General features: G+C 38.0%; 1 protein-coding gene across 2 annotated transcripts in view; it reads left to right on the forward strand.

Annotated features, from left to right (window-relative positions):
* Lipk (lipase family member K) overlaps positions 1-19,074 on the forward strand; it is a 30,129-nt gene that overhangs the window by 6,304 nt on the left and 4,751 nt on the right. The window contains exons 2-9 of one of the 2 annotated variants that reach the window (XM_021152195.1): positions 4,024-4,136; positions 5,565-5,682; positions 6,806-7,004; positions 7,674-7,783; positions 8,640-8,776; positions 15,398-15,544; positions 16,884-16,955; positions 18,477-18,548. In XM_021152195.1, coding sequence (XP_021007854.1) covers positions 4,035-4,136; positions 5,565-5,682; positions 6,806-7,004; positions 7,674-7,783; positions 8,640-8,776; positions 15,398-15,544; positions 16,884-16,955; positions 18,477-18,548 — 957 coding nt within the window. In that variant the 5' untranslated portion in view covers positions 4,024-4,034. Of the gene's footprint in view, positions 1-4,023; positions 4,137-5,549; positions 5,683-6,805; positions 7,005-7,673; positions 7,784-8,639; positions 8,777-15,397; positions 15,545-16,883; positions 16,956-18,476; positions 18,549-19,074 lie in introns of both variants that reach the window. The other variant, XM_021152194.1, reaches the window with a different exon arrangement.

Consider the following 19,074-nt stretch of genomic DNA (forward strand, 5'->3'; position numbering starts at 1 on the left):
GAGGGAGGGAGGGAGGGAGGGAGGGAGGGAAGAAGGAAGGAAGGAAGGAAGGAAGGAAGGAAGGAAGGAAGGAAGGAAGGAAGGAAGGAAACAAGCTAAGCATAAGACTGAACAAACCAGCAAAAAGCAATCGCCTTTATTTTCTTTCTAATATTCCTGCTTGAGTTCCTGTCCTGAATCCCATCAGTGATGGAATGTGACCAGGAAGTATAAAGCAAGTGAATATTTTCTTCCCTTAATTTGCTTTTAATCCTGTTGTTTGTCACAGCAACAGAAAAGAAATCTATACTGGTGTGAATGGTGATACTTCCTTAAGAAGCCTATGAAGTAGCTGAAGAGCCAAGATACACACATCTGAGTCTCTGAGTAATATAACAATAGTTGCCACCTGTTGAGAGCCAAGCATTGTTCAATGTTTTCTAGATACTGTCTTTCATCTGTGTATTACAACAGGATGCATTATCTTAAGTTAAATCTACATGTAGGTGTTAGTTATGATCCCGATGACACAGACAAGGGAGTTAAATTGACTGTAAGAGTAACATAGGTAATAATAGAGAAAACCAACACATCCTATCTTAGGCATGTAACTGATGTGAGCACAGGGATGGGCTGAGAGCACGGGAACCATGTCTAATGGTCATTGTTGCTCTCCGGAGTTGAAGTCTGAGATCTAGAACTTGTAGGCTGCCATGGCCATTGAAAAAATGAGCCAGACTTTTAAGCCAAAACTTGCGTAGAATTCATCATCAGCTTCCTTTGCCCCTGAAAAAGAAGAGTGATCAGAGCACCATGTGTAGATACCCATCTTAGTGTGCTTTCCAAACTAAGACCGTTCTGCAGGATTCAGTCAGTCCCTGCATATTTTCTGCCAGTTTCACCTCAATTTCTGAACACTTTGAGGGTTCTCTTATCGGGAATTATGGTGTAAATTAATCAAGAACATTATCCAAGTTTCCTCATAAACTCTGCTTAAACATCTGTTTAATATGCCCAACAGTTCTGACCATGGAGCAACAAAACACAGAAATCTGAGTCTTTAATGCTTCTGATCTTTTTTTTTTCTTAAGTGAGTGTCCTCAGTCCCATCATATCTGTGTATTTTGTTATGAGAGCTGCCTACATATAATCTACCAGCATGTATATAAAATATTTAACAGTGTGAAAACCAACAATTCAGGAAGCAGTGATTCTTTTTCAAGTTTCTCAATTCTTTGGCTATAGCAGATAGAGAAAACAAATAGCCTTTATTAGTGAAAGTCTATCTTTGGTCAGTGAGAGAGACAAAGCACTCATTCTTTCCTTTATGCCTTGCTACACAGAGGTCTTCTAATTTCTATGACCTGCTGTAGGCAAGAATTGTGGTTTCTGTGTTTCAATCCAGGGTAGGACAGGGACAAAACATTACAGAATGTTACAGTCTTGACTTCTTTTATCCAGTCAGATTCAAATAGGACAATTGCATCTGCCTCCATAATGATGAGAGTCTCCACTTAAAGCTACCTGTAAAAGATGAAGTTCTGATTTGGGAGTCCATACTTCATTTTATCTTTTTCCTTCACTATACAGGCATTTTTCAAGAAAATGATAAAGAAAGAAATACCAAACTAGTTTTTCTCTATTTGTATTCTTTATAAAAATTGTTATATTATGAGTAAGTGGCATAATTCAAAAAATAAAATCAAAGTATAATAGATGAAACAAAGTTAGATAGTATATTGATTGTGGGCTTTGCCTAGCTTTAACGCTATACGATATGATTATCAAGTAAATCAAACTGTGGTATGCACATGTCATCAAGTTATATAGTTTTATATATAATATAACTGTATATCAAGTTATATAGTTTTGATCAAATTATATAGTTGCATATAATATGAGTATATATAATATATGCATATATGATATATTTGGATATTTTGTAGAACACTATTATCCAGCATGGCATGGTCATTATTCTTTGCAAATTAGAGCAGCTTTGTTTCCCACAAGAGACCTTCATAAGACTGGGTCTCTAATGTCCCCTTGTGAAAGGAGAAAATAAGCAAAGTTTAGGGGTCAGGGTTTGGGGTTCATGGAGGGCTTAGAAGGTGGCACACAAGGGGTTAAAGAAAGCCCAGGAGGCTCTGCTTAAGTCATAGGGGGCTCTAGAGACCACATACAAGGAACTCATGAGGGGAGATGTATAGGCATGCATGAGAAGCACAAGTAGCTCAGGAGTCAATACACACAATGACGCAGAGAGATTCCAAACGACACAGAGAGATTCCACACGACCCTGAGAACAGGTGGTTAAGATTGCTGAGGAGAGACATGTTTGGTGGTGTAGCTGCTTAAAAATAGCCTTTTCCTGAAGACAAACTCCATATACACTCCTGCAAGAACCACAGGAATGAACTTAGGTTTATAACCTTGGTACTAAGCCATCTCACTGTCTCCCTGTGGGGTTCTAGTTTTAGTTTTTTAAGGACTCTCTGTACCAATATCACAGTGGCTTCATCAATAGACAGTCCCACTGAGTTTCCCTTTACCCTGAATCCTTGCCAGCATTTACTTTCATTTGTTTCCTCAGTGATAGCCATTTTGGCTCAGCTGGCAGGGAGCCCATATGTCATTTTGATTTTTTTTCCTAATAGCTAAGGATATTTAGCATCTTTCTATATATTTATTGGTTTCTTTTAGAGAATTGTCTGAAAATTCACTTCTTTCATTTATTGAATTAATTATTTGTGAGTGGTTGTTTAGTTTTTGAGTTCTTTATGTATTCTGATTGTTGGTTCCTTGTTGGATATACAGCAGACAGATATTTCCTCCCATTCTGTGGGCTTCCCTTCTTCTCTATTTCCTTGACTGTTTAGATGCTTTTAGTCTCATGTAATCTCTCTCATGTCTCCATATTTCCTGGGAGTCGAAGCTTTTTTTTTTTTTCAGAAAGTTCTTGCCAATTCCTGTATCTTGAAGTGTTTGCTTCTAGCAGTTTCAAACTTCAGGACTTACATTGAGGCCTTCAATCAACTTGAAAATGGCGTTTGTTTGTTTGTTTGTTTGTTTGTTTGTTTTACAAGGTAGGGTTTCTCTGTGTAGCAGTGGCTGTCCTGGAACTCACTCTGTAGACCAGGCTGACCTCGAACTCAGAAATCCACCTGCCTCTGCCTCCCATGTGCTGGGATTAAAGGCATGTGCCACCGTGAAATTGACTTTTAAACATATTTTATGGCTAATTAATTTGATTTCTCTTCATTAATAATTGATTTTGCTAACTTTTTAATTTATATATCATAAAAATATTTAATGCATGGTACACATATGCCTTATCCTTTTTTTAGTTCTATATTTTGTAAATAATATTACTGAGTGAAAAATTAAAATGTTTTTAAAAGCATAAAATATGTTGACAACCTTATTTTTTTAAAGATTTTTGTTAAGGCTTACTACTACATTCAGGAATATGGAAAAAATAGTACAATCTAATAGGGACAGAATTATAGCTCAGTGGTAGAGATGCATGTCTCAGGACTCCATAAAAGATAAAACAAAAACAATTTATATGATTCTTAAAAATAGTCAGGCGGATTCTGAGTTCGAGGCCAGCCTGGTCTACAAAGTGAGTTCCAGGACAGCCAGAGCTATACAGAGAAACCCTGTCTCGAAAAAAACCAAAAAAAAAAAAAAAAAAAATAGTCAATGTTCTGTGAGCAACCACTTAGTCAATACATTTTTTTCTTCAACTGTACATCATTTCTTCTATCTAATTACCAACAGAAGACTCAATTTGTTTTTCTTATCCCTTTTCCTTCCTTCCCACCCTTGTTCCCTACTTTGTCCTTTTCTTATCTAAGGTCACCATTGAATGATTTTCGTGGAATGAATCCTTAATTGTGCACTGTATTGCTTGTGAAAAAAAACAGTCTAGAAGTTTGTGTTTCCACTTGTTTGCTCAGCAATGCTATAAAAATCGCCACGCCAATTTTTCCTTTTGCAAGATTTCTCCTTGACGACATTGCATTAATATTCCTTCCCTAGGCAGACTCCAAATGTGGTGGCTTTTAGCAACAACATGTTGTATGCTTCTTCCTGGACCCATAGATGGCTATAAGCAAGAAAGCATCACAAATCCTGAAGCCAATATGAATATTGTAAGTCATTCGCTGAGAAAAAAATAAGATAAGAAATTGGTCACATTTTCGGTATAATTTGTGTATCAAGAATTTCTCTAATGACTAAATTTGGGCATCCTCTTTTGGTCCTTCTCAAAACTAACTAATCTTAGAATTGAAAGCTTGAACCCACATTGGAGCAACAACCCTGGTGATCTGAGATCATATCTAGCTGTAGCTTTCTGAAGAGGAGGTTCAAGATTTATCTTGATAATTTCCTGCCACATATCCTTGAATTCTTTCTGGAGCTTTGTATAATCCACCTTCATGATTTTGTGAGCTACATCAGTGTACTTAGAGGGTTTAATAAGCCAGGTTTGGCTTATGTTTAAATAATTTCGTATCATCAGTGGATTTTTTGCTATATAGGAAAGGGCAGATGATACATGTCCACTCTGTGCATTTGTGATAGTGGATTAGTAAATAGAACAGTGGATGTACCATGACATACAGTCTGTCTTCAGAATCTAGGCTATTAACACTATTCTGAGTAACAGCATAATTCAAGCATGCACTCTGTGCCTCACATGAGCAAATGTGTAACCTTGTAATAATGGTATAGACTGTACAGCTAACCTTACTGTCTCATCAGTAAATCATTTACCTCTTCTAATGTATTATCTTGGATAAATTACTAATTTTCCTGATCTTCAGTATTCTCAATTCTAAAATATTTACAGTTCCATCATAAAGACTTCTTCACAGGATTGATGAAAGTAGAGCAAGCTTATATTCTACAACATTTGTTCTTGCTTCCATGCATGTCTGTGGACAGGGAAGATTCTGATGGCCTTCCAACTCATCATGTATTCTTTTATGCTTTTCTTTCCATCAAAAAGGCTGGCCTATAAAGACTATATCTAAAACTCCATCAGACGCTTCATATATGTGAAAGAGAAGCGTGAGTTACAGGGGTTTTTGTTTGTTTGCTTTTGTTTTGCAATTGTCCTTGCTCTATTCTTGTGAAGTTAACTTAGTCTTCTGTCTCCCCTGCTGTGGCCTTTTCCTTTCCTGGATTCTAATAATCACCTCCTTTTATATCCATTTGGAGCCAAATTTGTAGGAACTCACTTATTATTAGTAGCCACAATATACTTTCCAATTTCTTGTGGTTTCCCACATTAGTTAAGTATTTCTATTTCTTGTTGCCAAAACATCTTAAGAATAGACGACTGTGGTTGGTAACACTAAGCCCACAGGCATATTTAGACACTAGCCTAAAGATACTAAATTTGGAGTCCTTCCAACCATATGTTACCCCTTTGCATTCAGTCCCTTCCTGATACATTTTCTAATTTGTTATAATTTTCCTGCTATATGCTGTTGCCTAGTGCAGACGTTGGTGAAAGGACTATGTTGTAGCGTACACATAAAAAGCAAACTGAATTATAGGTATGTGTTTTTCAGAGTGAACTTATTTCTTACTGGGGCTATCCTTATGAAAAGCATGATGTTATAACAGAGGATGGTTACATCCTTGGGACTTACCGGATTCCTCATGGGAAAGGATGCTCAAGGAAAACAGGTATGATTTACTTTGCTTTGAAATAAAAAAATGCCTGAAATGGACTCGTCTAGATGTCCTGGCAACAGCAGGATGCCTTCGCTCAAGATAAATCATGGTCCTTTTATCAGAGAAGAAAATGTGTCTCCACCTCTATTTAATTTACACAACTCTTAAAAAGAAACTTTTTCCAGTTTTATATATACTGCCTATTTTGACTTTCCTTTTTTCCATGTCTTTGTCCCCCCTGCAGAAACAAAATACCAAAATGAAAGGAAATAAGTCCTCATCGCAATAGTTCCTCCATAGTTTAGAAACCCAAGAGTCACCCTTGATCTGCTCCTCTCACTGACATCCTAAATGCGGCCAGTCCTCAAAAATTTTCAGTTTGCCTTCCAAATCTACCAATCCTGAACATTTTTCTTAGCTTTAATGATATTCAAATTCAAATAAATTAGATTTTAATTTATTTTTACATGAATATTTTGCCTGTGTATATGCCCATACACCATGTGTGTGTCTGCTGCTTCTAGAGGCCAGAAGATGGTGTCAGATTCCCTGATCCCAGTGTTACACATGTTTGTGATCTGCCTTTGTACATGCTGGGAATCCAATCCTGAGTCCTCTGCAAAAGCAACCAGTTCTCTAAATCTGAAATGTCTCTGCAGCCTCCAATAAGATGCTTCTTAAGAAATAAAATAATATGAATGAAAGTAGTAGTAGAGTTAACATTTATTTTGCTGTAAAGTCTTTTACATTTTATTTTTAATTGAATTCTTAAACCTTCCCTATGAGAGAGCATTTGCTCGTATTTATCACTATATAAATAAACAGGAAGTATGTATATACATACATAGGAAGATAGATTTTTGAACCAGAAAAATCTGGCTCTAATAAACCCCTACATGACCCTACATGACATAATACATTATACATAATCTTCTCCTTATAAATGAAGAAAATAGGGCATAATTGTGTGTCCCAGGTAAAGAGTCTGTAAAAGACCAGATCCCTAAAAGACCAGGCTTACCCGGCACAAAATCTAATCTTTTAACTTTGCTTATGTGAGTATATGTCAGAAAGCAGAGTTTGCAAGAAGGCTGAGGAGATCAGGAAGGAAACCCTTGCTGTCTGTGTTTTCCAGCTCCGAAGGCAGTTGTGTATCTGCAGCATGGCTTAATTGCATCTGCCAATAACTGGATTTGCAACCTGCCCAACAACAGCTTGGCTTTCCTTCTGGCCGATAGTGGTTATGACGTGTGGTTGGGGAACAGCCGAGGAAACACCTGGTCCAGAAAGCACCTGAGACTGTCACCTAAATCACCGCAATATTGGGCCTTCAGGTAAGAGAACCTTGTTCTTGACTCACTTACAAGCATAAATTCTTGCTGGTTTTCCTTCGCTGGCCAAATGCACCTGATAGAAATCTGCAAGAAGCAAACTAGAATTTCCTCCCGCTTCTAGGCTTTCCTCCATCTCATCTAGTTACTGCTTGTTTTTAAAGCCTTGTTTCCTTCCTGGTGTGACTGACTGGGGTGAGGTGGGGTGGAGTCAAAGCTTGTATCTGTCTGTTCGGATTAAAATGTGTCTAAGTAGCAGAGAGTTTTTCCTGAAGCCTGACTCGCTTAGTCACAGGGGTGAGGCTTGCCCTTCCTCGGAGCTAAGAACACGCCACTGGGATCACTAAGGCCACTGGCTTCATTGCCTCGTTTCTGTGTTCTTTCTGGAACTCAAGTAATATTTCCTAAATATCTGGGATAAATGGAACATGACTGAGCCATATAGAAAAATTATCAGTAGGCTTTCCATCAGAGCCTTTTTTTTTTATTCCAGTTCCCCGACAGGGAAGAAAGCAACATGGGAAGCTGTTCAGACACACAATGTTGTCACTCTCCCTTACATAGAGTCAAACCCGAGTATCAATGCCTGCAAGGGCTGTTTGCAAACACTGCAGGTCCAACAACCACAGATCCTCATTTCTAATTTTACCATTCCTTTTTTTCCCCCGGCAGCTGGGACGAGATGGCGAAATATGATCTTCCAGCTACAGTCAATCTGATCTTAGAGAAAAGTGGACAAAAGCAACTCTTCTATGTGGGCCACTCGCAGGGCACCACAATAGGTGTGTAGGGGCTGGATGAAATCGGACAATGTCGAGTGTTGTTTATGGAAAGGATCAGGTGGTTAGTTGGTTGGTTGGTTGGTTGGTTGGTTGGTTGGTTGGTTGATTGATTGGTTTTCTGTATAGTCTTTAGTTTCAAGACTTTGAAAAACTATTTTCTCTAGTTATGTTCTAAAGAGTAAATAAGGCAAGAATGACTATGAGAAAGCCGTCCCCAACACTGAATTTGGAGGTTGATAGAACTTAGTTTTTGTTCTCAGGAAACACTGAGACCCCAGGTTATTTTCTGAGGAAACAAAGATAAACATTTTCCCCTTGAATTTCTCACATCAAGAGAAGGACACTGGGGCTAGAGAAATAGATGGCTCAGAGGTTAGTAGCACTGACTGCTCGTCCAAAAAGTACAATTCCCAGAAACTACATTGGGACTCATAATCATCTATAATAAAGTCTGGTGCCCTCTTCTGGTTTGCAGGCATACATACATGTAGAATAATATAAACTGATAAATAAATCTTAAAAAAAAAAAGAGGACATTGAAGCAAAACCATGGAATTATGAAACTGATTATATGCTACAATCAGTGAGGGTTTTCTTTTTTAAAATTAATTTTACTGTATATTTTCTTTATCTATATTTCAAATGTTATCCCCTTTCCCAGTCCCCCCCACACACACACCAGAAACCTTCTCTTCCATCACCCCTCCCCCTCCTTCTATGAGGGTGTTCCCCCATACACCCGCATATCCCTGCCCTCACAATCCCCTACACTGGGGCATCAAGCCTTTACAGGATTGGATTTGCAATGACAAGATAATTGGAAGTCTGTGTGAACTAACGTCTTTTTTCCCTGCAGCGTTCATAGCATTCTCTACGAATCCAGAGCTGGCTAAAAAAATTAGGCTGTTTTTCGCACTAGCTCCAGTGGTCACAGTAAAATACACTCGAAGCCCAATGAAAAAATTAACCACCCTTTCCAGGAAAGCTGTCAAGGTATGTGAATTCCTCTAAAGCGGGAGAAACTGTAAATCCCCCTGTTTCCATAGATACCAAGAGAATCCTTGGCATCTTTAAAACTGTTAGGGATGTAAATTGATGATCAAGCTTCCATGGAGGTTTGCTGATGATCTTATCAGTGAGCTCAGAGAACTTGACCTGATGCCTGCTGCTCTAGGGTCTTTATCTCTGTCTACAGAACATCTCTCTAGTATCACCTCCCAATCACAGCTAAAGTGAGATCTGACTTGGTATTTCTGAGGAATCCTATTCCAGTTCCAACTTCAGTTCCCTTTTCCCACATATTTAGTACCTGTCATCTGCAGTACTTTGATAAAGGGTTTTCTGAGTGGAGTGAAATAGCTTCCTGTGGTTTTGAGATGTATTTTGCTGCTGATGGCTAAGCATTTTTTACACACACTTGAAGATTGCTTATGTAACTTCTTTTGAGAAACATCTATTTAATTCTATCCCCCATTTAATTGGATTTTTATGTCACTAAACTGAATCCCTGGCATATTTTGAATGTCAACCACATCAGATTTTGCAAATATTCTCTCCCTTTCCGTGTGGCCATTTGTTGCTTCCTCTGCTATTCAGAAGCCTCCAAGTTTTATAAAATCCTATTTGACTACTTTTGATTTTGTTTCTGTATTAGTCAGGGTTTTACTGCTGTGAACAGACACCATGACCAAGGCAACTCTGGCTACAGGTTCAGCGGTTCAGTTCATTATCATCAAGGCAGAAGCATGGCAGCATCCAGACAAATGTGGGGCTGGAGGGGCTGAAAGGTCTACATCTTCATCCAAAAGCAGACAGAAGAAGACTCCAAATAGTGCCACTCCCTGGGCCAAGCATATTCAAACCACCATAGTTTCCAATGATGTGAGGAATCTTATTTTTAAATCCCTTGTTAATTCTAACTTCCCAAAACAAGTTTCCTACACTTTCTTCTGAGAGTTTTGGGGTTTGCATGAAAACTTTATCTTTTTTCAGTTTATTTTTCTGTACAGTAAGAGGAATAGCTTCAGTTCCTGCTCATGCACATCCAGTCTTTGCATCAAGATGTATTGAAGAGACCAGTCTTTCCCAGTAGGTGTTTCTAGGTCACATGGCTATCACATGTGGCATTATTTCTAGTTTCTCCAGATTCTCTTCCATTGGCCTGTGTGTTTGCTATGTCAATGCCATGCCATTGCTATCCATGTAGCTTTCTGATTTTGTATCACAAAATCAGGTAGTATGTCTCCAACTTCTTCTTCTCTCAATATTGTTCTAGATGTTTAACTGTAGATCGTGTCTCTAGCTGCATATGTATCAGAAGATGGCCTAGTGGGCCATCAGTGGAAAAAGAGGCCCATTGGTCTTGCAAACTTTATATGCCTCAGTACGGAGGAACACCAGGGCCAAGAAGTGGGAGTCGGGGGGAGGGGAGTGAGGGGGAGGGTATGGGGGACTTTTGGGATAGCATTGGAAATGTAAATGAAGAAAATACCTAATTAAAGAAAAAAGAATGTTAGGATGTTTTTCTTATTTTATGAAGATAGGATGGTTAGTGTGATAGCAATTACATTTTAATTATTTTTGATAGGGTCTTTTAATACATTCAAAGGGCATGTCTAGTTTTTATGTCCTCTTTGTTTTTATCCACTTTACACTTCTCATTATAGAAAGATTTTCCTGTTAGTTAGTATATTCTAAGGTATTTTTTTTTTATTTTTTGTGGTTATCCTAAATGAGAATGCTTTCTTTATTTCCTTTTTAGAATAATTTTCTATTGGAATGTAGAAAAGGTACTGAAGTACACATATTGATTTTATGTTGGATTCATTTATTAGTACTAATAGTTTTTCTCTTTTTTTTAAAGTCTGGACTTTATCCCCCTTCTGGTCCACCCTCTGACTGTTTCACATCCCACACTTCCCCCCACCACCACCTCCACCCACCCCACCCCACCAGACCGCCCCATTCCCTGGGGCTCCATGTCTCTCAAGGGTTAGGTGCATCTTCTCTGACTGAGTCCAGACCTGGCAGTCCTCTGCTGCATATGCGTGCAGGGCCTTATATCAACTGGTGTATGATGCCTGGTTGTGGCTCAGTGTCTGAGAGATCCCAGGGGTCCAGGTTAGTTGAGACTGCTAGTCTTCCTCTAGGGTGGCCCACCTCCTCAGCTTCTTCCAGCTTTTCCCTATTTCAACCACATGGCTCACCAGGTTCTGTCCATTGATTGGGTGTCAATATCTGCATCTGACATAGTTTTGCGGTAGTCTGTGATATTTTTATATGTATGATCATATCATATGCAAATAATGACAAGTTGAATTTCCTCTTTCAAAACTGTAGAAATGATCAGGTGTGATAGATAGTGCATGTCTATAACCTCAGAAGTCTGGAGTGTGAGGCAGGGGGATGGTAAGTTTAAGGCCAACCTTGACTACAGAATGAATTTGAGTTCAGGTGGATCAATGTATTAAATATACTTTCTCAATAAATAGAGATGGATAGTAAATAGATAAATGATGCTCTTTGTTTCTTTGTCATGCTTTATTGCTCTATTGAGGACTTTCACTCCTGGTTTATATATCGTGATGACAGTGGACAATCATCTTGTTTCTGATCCTAGAGAGCTTGCAGGTTTCCTCATTTGTGATGCTGCTAGCTGTGGGGTCAATATGTCTGGATTTGATTATGTTGGACATATATCTCTCCCACACTAATTTATTTATAGTTTTTATCATCAAAGAATGTTCAAGTGTATTCAAAAAGTACTGGATCTATTGAGGTGATAACATGATTTTGTAATTTATTATTGGAAGGGGATATATGACATAAAGTAGATGTGGGTTGTTTTGTGGACAACTTTGTGGAGTTGGTTATCCTCTTCCAACATGACATGTGTTCCAGGGATCAAATTCAGATCACCAGGCTTAAACAAGTGCCCTTATGTGCTGAGACATCTCACCAGAACAATAATATGTTTGCTTGGTGTTTTATTTTCTGTTGTTGTTATTGCTGCTGCTGCTTCTGCTGTTTTTCATTCTGCTGGTCAGTCATAGCATGCTTTTTCATTTGCACATTGACTCTTGCTAATTTTGACAAATGTTAGTTGATTGGAATAAATTCTGTTTTCCATGTGATATATTTAATTTACTAGGTTTTGTATTAGGCATATTTCCATCCTTTCATTAGAGATTAGGTATCTGTAATTTTCTGAATTTGTTGTTTCCGTGTCTGAATTTGGAAGAACTCCTTCTTTTTCAATTTGAATGCTTTTAGAAAATTTGGTATTAACTCTTCTATAGATGCATGGAAGAATTCAACAATGATACCACTGTCCATAAGCTTTTCTTTGATGAAAGACTATTCTTTATCAGTTCATTATTATTATTTTTTAATCCATTCAGGTGTCTGTTCATTGTCCTCTATTGGCTAGGCATATGCATCAGTAAACTCACTCATTTCTTCTAGGGTGTAAGTGTTGGACATATAGCTATTTGTAGTTGTTGGTGCTGGGAAACAAACATGGAAAGAGCAGTATGTGCTCATAAGCACTGAGCCATCTCTCCAGACCATGAGTTTTAATTTGTAAAGACTCATAGAGGTTTTACTTGTACCTACCATATGATCTGTTCTGGAAAATGTTCTGTGTACTGACTTCTCACTGTCAGCACTTGTTCTTGGAATTGCTCCATTTTTCTTATTAAATTTAATTCAATCCACTTGAGGACAGGTCTAAGGACTAGAGTCGTATAGAATTGGGCTCTTGTTGTGTATCTGTCTTGTGCATTTGTGACTGTCAGTAAGCGATTCAATCTTCCTAAAGTGTGCTTTTCAAATTTATATAGAATTTTCCACACTGTGATATTCACTGAGATAATATGGGTAAGCATCATTCCTGGTCAATAACATGAGCAACACATATTGCATCTGACTTTTAATATATTAATCAAGCTTATTTTAGAGTTCAGTGCAGAACACTTGGCCTTGGTTTACTGTTGTGCCCTTCCACTCTCTACCCTGCCTCTGGGCATTTATTTCTTTGTATTGTTGCCTCTCTATTTTCTTTTGAATCGGCAGTTTACACTGAACCTTTTCTCTTTTAACTTTCTCTGCTTTATTTAATTGTTGTTATTTTTGATTCCTAGAAATAAAAGCTTGGGACTCAGATAAGCAAAGCCGACTTTCTCAAATCATTCTGTAAATGAGTGCTAGAGCTAAACTTCTGTATGATTGTTATTGGGCAACTAAAAGAAAGTGATGGTTTTGATTATATGCAATGGTTTCTTTGCTGTTTGGATGCTAGTGGTGCTTTGTTTGGGCCTGTCTAGCTTGAAAGTTGCTATACAAACCAGGTTCTGATTTGTGGCAATTCTCCTGCCTCTGCCTCCAAGGTGCAGATATCATAGGCATACTTTATCAAATATAGCTTCATAACTTTTTCAATGTTGGTCAGAAAAACCTAGACCTAGATCCTTGTCTATCTGAGTAGACCACTGGAGGAGTAATGCAACCAATGTTTTGTTAGGCAAGTCATATGTTCACATTAATACAGTGTGTAGCGTTTGTCAAGCTGGTGTAGTCATTGAATGACATATAGAAGCATCACATCTGTTTTGCCCACAGCCACAATATTGAGTTGTGGGTTTTTTTTGGGGGGGGTTGTTTGTTTGTTTGTTTGTTTTGGTTTTTTGTTTTTGTTTTTGTTTTTCAACAAAACAAAAATGGCTCAATTCTCTCAAAGGTGCGAAGATTCTTACAGGAACCTGTGTACCTATTGCCACGTCATAAATATGCTCTCTTTAGGATCAAGCTGATTGCTTGTGCACAGTAATGTGTCCTTCTTTAAATGAGTCCTGGGATTCTGCAATTTTATACTAAACTCTCCTTTAAGTCTGGATGAAGGGGTAATTCTTTGTCTTTGTACCCAAGTACATACATGCATAGTGATGGCCATAGGAGTGGAGTAAAGACAAAACTCGCACAGTTTCTCCCTGCATTTGGGAAAGCTGAACAAAGACCAAGGGCCTGTGAGGTAAATATGGCCTCTTTCTTCATGTATTTTTGTAGCTGACTACATAAACATACTGGCTATTTCATGTCATGTGCATTTTCCAATGTATGGACAGAAATAGTATTGATAAACAGAAAATAAAAGCATGAAGTTAATCAGATTAGCTATGCTTTGTAGTTGAATTACTTATTCCTGTGGGAATTCATATTTTCACACATTGAACACTGAATAGGTGTCAGTATTATTTTAAAACATAAATTCACAGTGTAAATATATGCTGCCATGATTATTAAATTACGGTAGGGACAGTTACACAGACTTACAGTTTGGTGAGTAGGACAAAATGAAAAACAGAACAGAATGAATTAGATGACTTTTGCAATGGCCTATTATCGTCTTCTGACCTGTGGAATTGAGAAGTTTGAACTTAATAGAATATCATTCTTCCCCGACATTACTCTCTTCTTCTTCCTACTCCTCTCCCATCTTGTTACACTTTCTCTCTCCTCTCCTCCTCCCTACCACCTATGTCTCTTTCTCCTTTTCTCTGTTTTCTTCATCGTTGATAGAAAAACTATATTAATAAGATCAGGGTGTCTCATATATATTTTTTTTTCATAGACTAGTAAATGTTTTTTAAAAAGCAGGAATTTCTATAATACAAAACATTTTCAAACTCAGAACTGAAGTAAATTATATCACATAGAAATTTACTGGCTCTTACCAAAGAAAGGATAAAAACTTATAGTGCATTATTGTGATAAGAGTAAACATGCATTATTCTTATTCAGTTGCTGTTGTAATAGTCAGTTAATAGAGGGTTGAAAAAAAATCTGTCACAGTTTTTATAGTAACTAGTTGTTTCTAAAATTTTTAAGAAATAAAATTGATCTTTCATTTTCCCTATAACTTGTTACCCTAATAATATGAAATTCACTCTGATGAAATGAAAGCAAGATTTGACTGATATACATGGGCTATGCATGGGAATTCAATATTTTCTTGTGTTGTGATGTGATAGATTTTTAGCTTCAACATATTTGTGTCCTTGCCTGAAATTTCACCAGTAGTGTTGCAGTGCTTAGGGTGAAGCTTTTATTTCTGGGAAAGCATTCAAGACCGTGAGAGGAAACCCTGACTGCCTGTTTCAGTTGCCATTTAGGACACTAGCTGTTGTTCTGAAACTAATTGCTAGCTTCTAAGAACTTAAGTAGCTAGTCTTCAAATATAAGTGATCACCTTCACAATGGTTCTGTTTAGGAGGTGCCCATTCTCCTCTATTTTATAGTTACAAAAATGTAGACAAACAGCAACTAAATTCTTCTCAAGTTATATGGAGAGTCTAAAACCATGTAGAAATGTTTTACCAATCTCTGTGCAGCCTATTCTCTAAGGGAGCATGCCCAAAGCATCCCAATGAATGAGTCTTATGAAAAGTTTCATGGGAGTTAGGAGTATTACAAAGATAAAACTTCACAAGCCTTGTGGTTTCACACAGGATCAGTACTGTTACTGCCCGTGCAATCCTTGCCTGGATGGACAAACGTTCTCTGCTCCCGACATCCATTACCTATGACAGTTAGTGATGTTCTACACCCATCTTTCAGGTATTGTTTGGTGACAAAATGTTCTCCACTCACACGTGGTTTGAACAATTCATTGCTACCAAAGTGTGCAACCGGAAGTTATTCCATCAGATATGCAGCAACTTCCTGTTCTCTCTAAGTGGATTTGATCCCCAAAACTTAAACATGGTAGGTATAAGTAATCACTTCCTGAAAAACAAAGATTTTGTTGCAAGGGGGTTGAGAGTTCACTTTGGATTTTGTGTAAATCACATTAGATGGCTTCTGTTTTGTCTTTTGAAATGTAATTAATGACTTCATAACTTCAGTCAGGGTTGAGAGTTGACTATCATATATAAAAACAACTGGAGAAATGGCTTGTTCACATAGCTTCAATTTTTTTGCTGTGGCTAAAAATATATCAATAAAAAAATCTCATTATTTTCATTAGAATTATGATTATTTTTTATAGTTTTATACTTCACTATCTTTTTTCCATTTTATTAGGTATTTAGCTCATTTACATTTCCAATGCTATACCAAAAGTCCCCCATACCCACCCCCCCACTCCCCTACCCACCCACTCCCCCTTTTTGGCCCTGGCGTTCCCCTGTACTGGGGCATGAATTATGATTATTTTAGACCTACTAAAGTGGAATCTCGGGGAGTGGTTCTAGACTCTGCAATTTGTTTTTATTTTAAATAAATATCCCACATCCATGAGCAATTTGGAAATGCTTATCTTATGAATCACCCCTCCACTAACTGAAAGAGATAGATTTGTCTTTCCAGTAATAGTTACAAACTTAGCATTAAGGGTCCTGAGTTGGGTGGTTACTTTTCTTTTCTTGTAAAATAACCGGTCTCCTTTCCTTTCAAAATATAAGTAGCTAACTTGACAGGCAAAGAAGGGAAACTTCAGAAGTTACTCCTCACATCCCAGCTAGACACGGACTGTTTGAAACCAGAGGTAGCACACAGCAAACAATGGTCTCCATCCATCTCAGAGCTTTGGCCAGGAGCCTGCTCTCCCTCCATTTTGTAGATAAGAGATTCTCTCTAAATTGCCAAGGCTGGCCTTGAACTCACTATGTAACCCAATTTATTATACTTCTGTCTCTGCCTCCTGAGTATTTGGAATTGCAGGGCTGATGGCCAGGCTCCAGGCTTTTTATAAAAGCCTTGTTTTATGCAAAGCATAGCCACTGCCTTTCCATATTCTCAAGTCAGTTCTTTAGTGAAACTGTGCTTGCTAATCAGGGAGATGTAAGAATGTCATGCGGATGAAAACATGCCGCATAGGCTGAGCTAAGCAAGTTGACCCAAGTGTCTGATAAAGACATAATAAAGCAACACCCTTGACTATAGAGGCCCTCTTTGGCCAAATCCCTTTTTTGACTGTCAGCTAAGGACTAAATTATAGAATGTTATAACATCAGGATGATCAGAGCGACACATAACCAGCAATGCAGCTTTTGTGGAACTTCATGTCTGAGTGGCCTCAAGATGAGAAATGATCTCTTTACAGAGTCGCTTGGATGTTTATCTGTCACAGAGTCCTGCAGGAACATCTGTTCAGAACATGCTGCACTGGGCCCAGGTACATGTTCTTGTGTCTTGTGTTTTCTCTCTCTCTCTCTCTCTCTCTCTCTCTCTCTCTCTCTCTCTCTCTCTCTCTCTCTCCATATCCAAATACCTACAAGACCATTGAGGTATAGTTCCAGAGAGCTCCATGTAGGTTGTATATGTACCTACCTAGCCTGGTGATGCTTCTAGAATCCACACCAACTCCTCCTTTTGGTTACCTTTGCTCCCAATCTATTCTCCTTGTCTTCAGTGTCTGGGTTTAGAGCCTGATTTCCACATATTCTGACTGAGTTCCTGTCCTTAGGTTCCTCACTTAGCCTGTTTGGGGAAGGCTTTTATTTCTTCTTCTGGGAAATCATTAGGTTTGATACAACTTTATGTAAGTCAATACAACCTATTCCAGAAAGACCTGTTCATCGTCCAGTTAGCCCATGGGGTGTTTCAGAGTACAGAAAGAATTATTTTTTCTGAATAAAGGAAATTCTATGGAGGTATTAAAATAGATGAATGGCTTGTGGGTTTGCTCTCAGTTACAATTTCATTTGATAAGATTACTCAATAGCAGGTAAGTTCAAGATAAATTGTGTTCAATTATGTTGCATAACTTTCTGAGACAAGATGTGTATGAGTGCATATTAATTCTTTATGTAATACTGTTTTTATCAGTAATTTTTATTCTCTATCAATAATTTCAGTCCCACCCTTTTAAAGAATTGAACAAAATTAGCATAATCCCATCAATCTGTGTATGAGAGGAAATGAGAGAGTAATTTGCATTTTAACATATATACTAATATCTTATGACCCATTTTGAAGGTGAAAATGGGAATCAGTTACAAATAGTGTGAAAAACACTGGGGATTTCTGCAAAGTTTGTGGAGATCGATTTTGTGTTCCTATTAGTGAATGCTGGTTTAAGCATGGAACCAACTACTGTTGAGGACATGGGAACAATCTAGAGTGGTCCTATCTTCCTAGGAAAATCAAATTCAAGTTCACAGCCAAGGTGTAAAGGTAGGCATTCCCACTGTTTCTAAAGCTTAGCTCACAGATCTTACTCACAGCACGACACAAGGCTTGGTCCTGCTCAGAAGTGGCAAGCAGTCAACACTTGCTGAATATTCTCCTAATAGTGACAAACACATTTAATAAAATGGAATGCATGCATAATAGCACAAAGGCACTTGCTGGTAGATAGTAAAGTGGCAGGTTGTGGAATGATAGACATACTCATTTTTAGTGCTGGAAATTGTGGCCAAATTTTCTATAAACGTGCAGATATAAATTCCTGAAATCTAGTGTGTAATGTAGCATTTGTTAGTATTGTTATCTGCAGCTTTTCATTCAAAAGATATACGTGGGACAGGACATAAAAGGTTCTATAGGTTCCATGAAGCAGGATCTACTTTTATTGTTTGATTAATGTTCTCATGAACGGGCATAATATCCACTTTCTCTGTGTTTTTCTTGCTCGCTAAGTTTAAATGTACATTGTTTTCTTATGTCATTTTAATGTGTAGTTTTTTAATCTTAGGCTGTCAATTCTGGCCAACTCCAAGCTTTTGACTGGGGCAATCCTGACCAGAACATGATGCACTTCAACCAGGTAAATTATGCTAATGCTGATCACAGCCAGTGGCATGCTGCAATGAACCCAGGAGAACAGCCTCCACTAGAATATTTACGTGCTAATCCCCGTTGGCTTTGACGGTCATTACTCATTGCTGCTGGCACATGGTGCTTCTTGGGTTTTACCCTGAGCTGAGTCATTGTTTCTAATCCTCACAATGGCCACTTGAGGTAAATTCTATTGCTTTCATTTTACTAGCGGCTTAAGGAAGTACATTGCCAAATAGCTAGACAGTGGCCCACGGATTTCTGGATCTCAAATGTATTTCTCTATTTTTCTTTCACTACTCATTCCTTTACAGGAAAACAAAACAACACAAGTACCCTCAATACTTCACTAACACTGTTTTTTTTTTATATAATCTTTTTTTTTAATATTTTTTTATTACGTATTTTCCTCAATTACATTTCCAATGCTATCCCAAAAGTCCCTCATACCCTCCCCCCCTCCCCTATCCACCCATTCCCATTTTTTTTGGCCCTGGCGTTCCCCTGTACTGGGG

This window comes from Mus caroli, chromosome 19 (genome assembly GCF_900094665.2).
Source record: "Mus caroli chromosome 19, CAROLI_EIJ_v1.1, whole genome shotgun sequence".
Taxonomy (NCBI): Eukaryota; Metazoa; Chordata; class Mammalia; order Rodentia; family Muridae; genus Mus; species Mus caroli.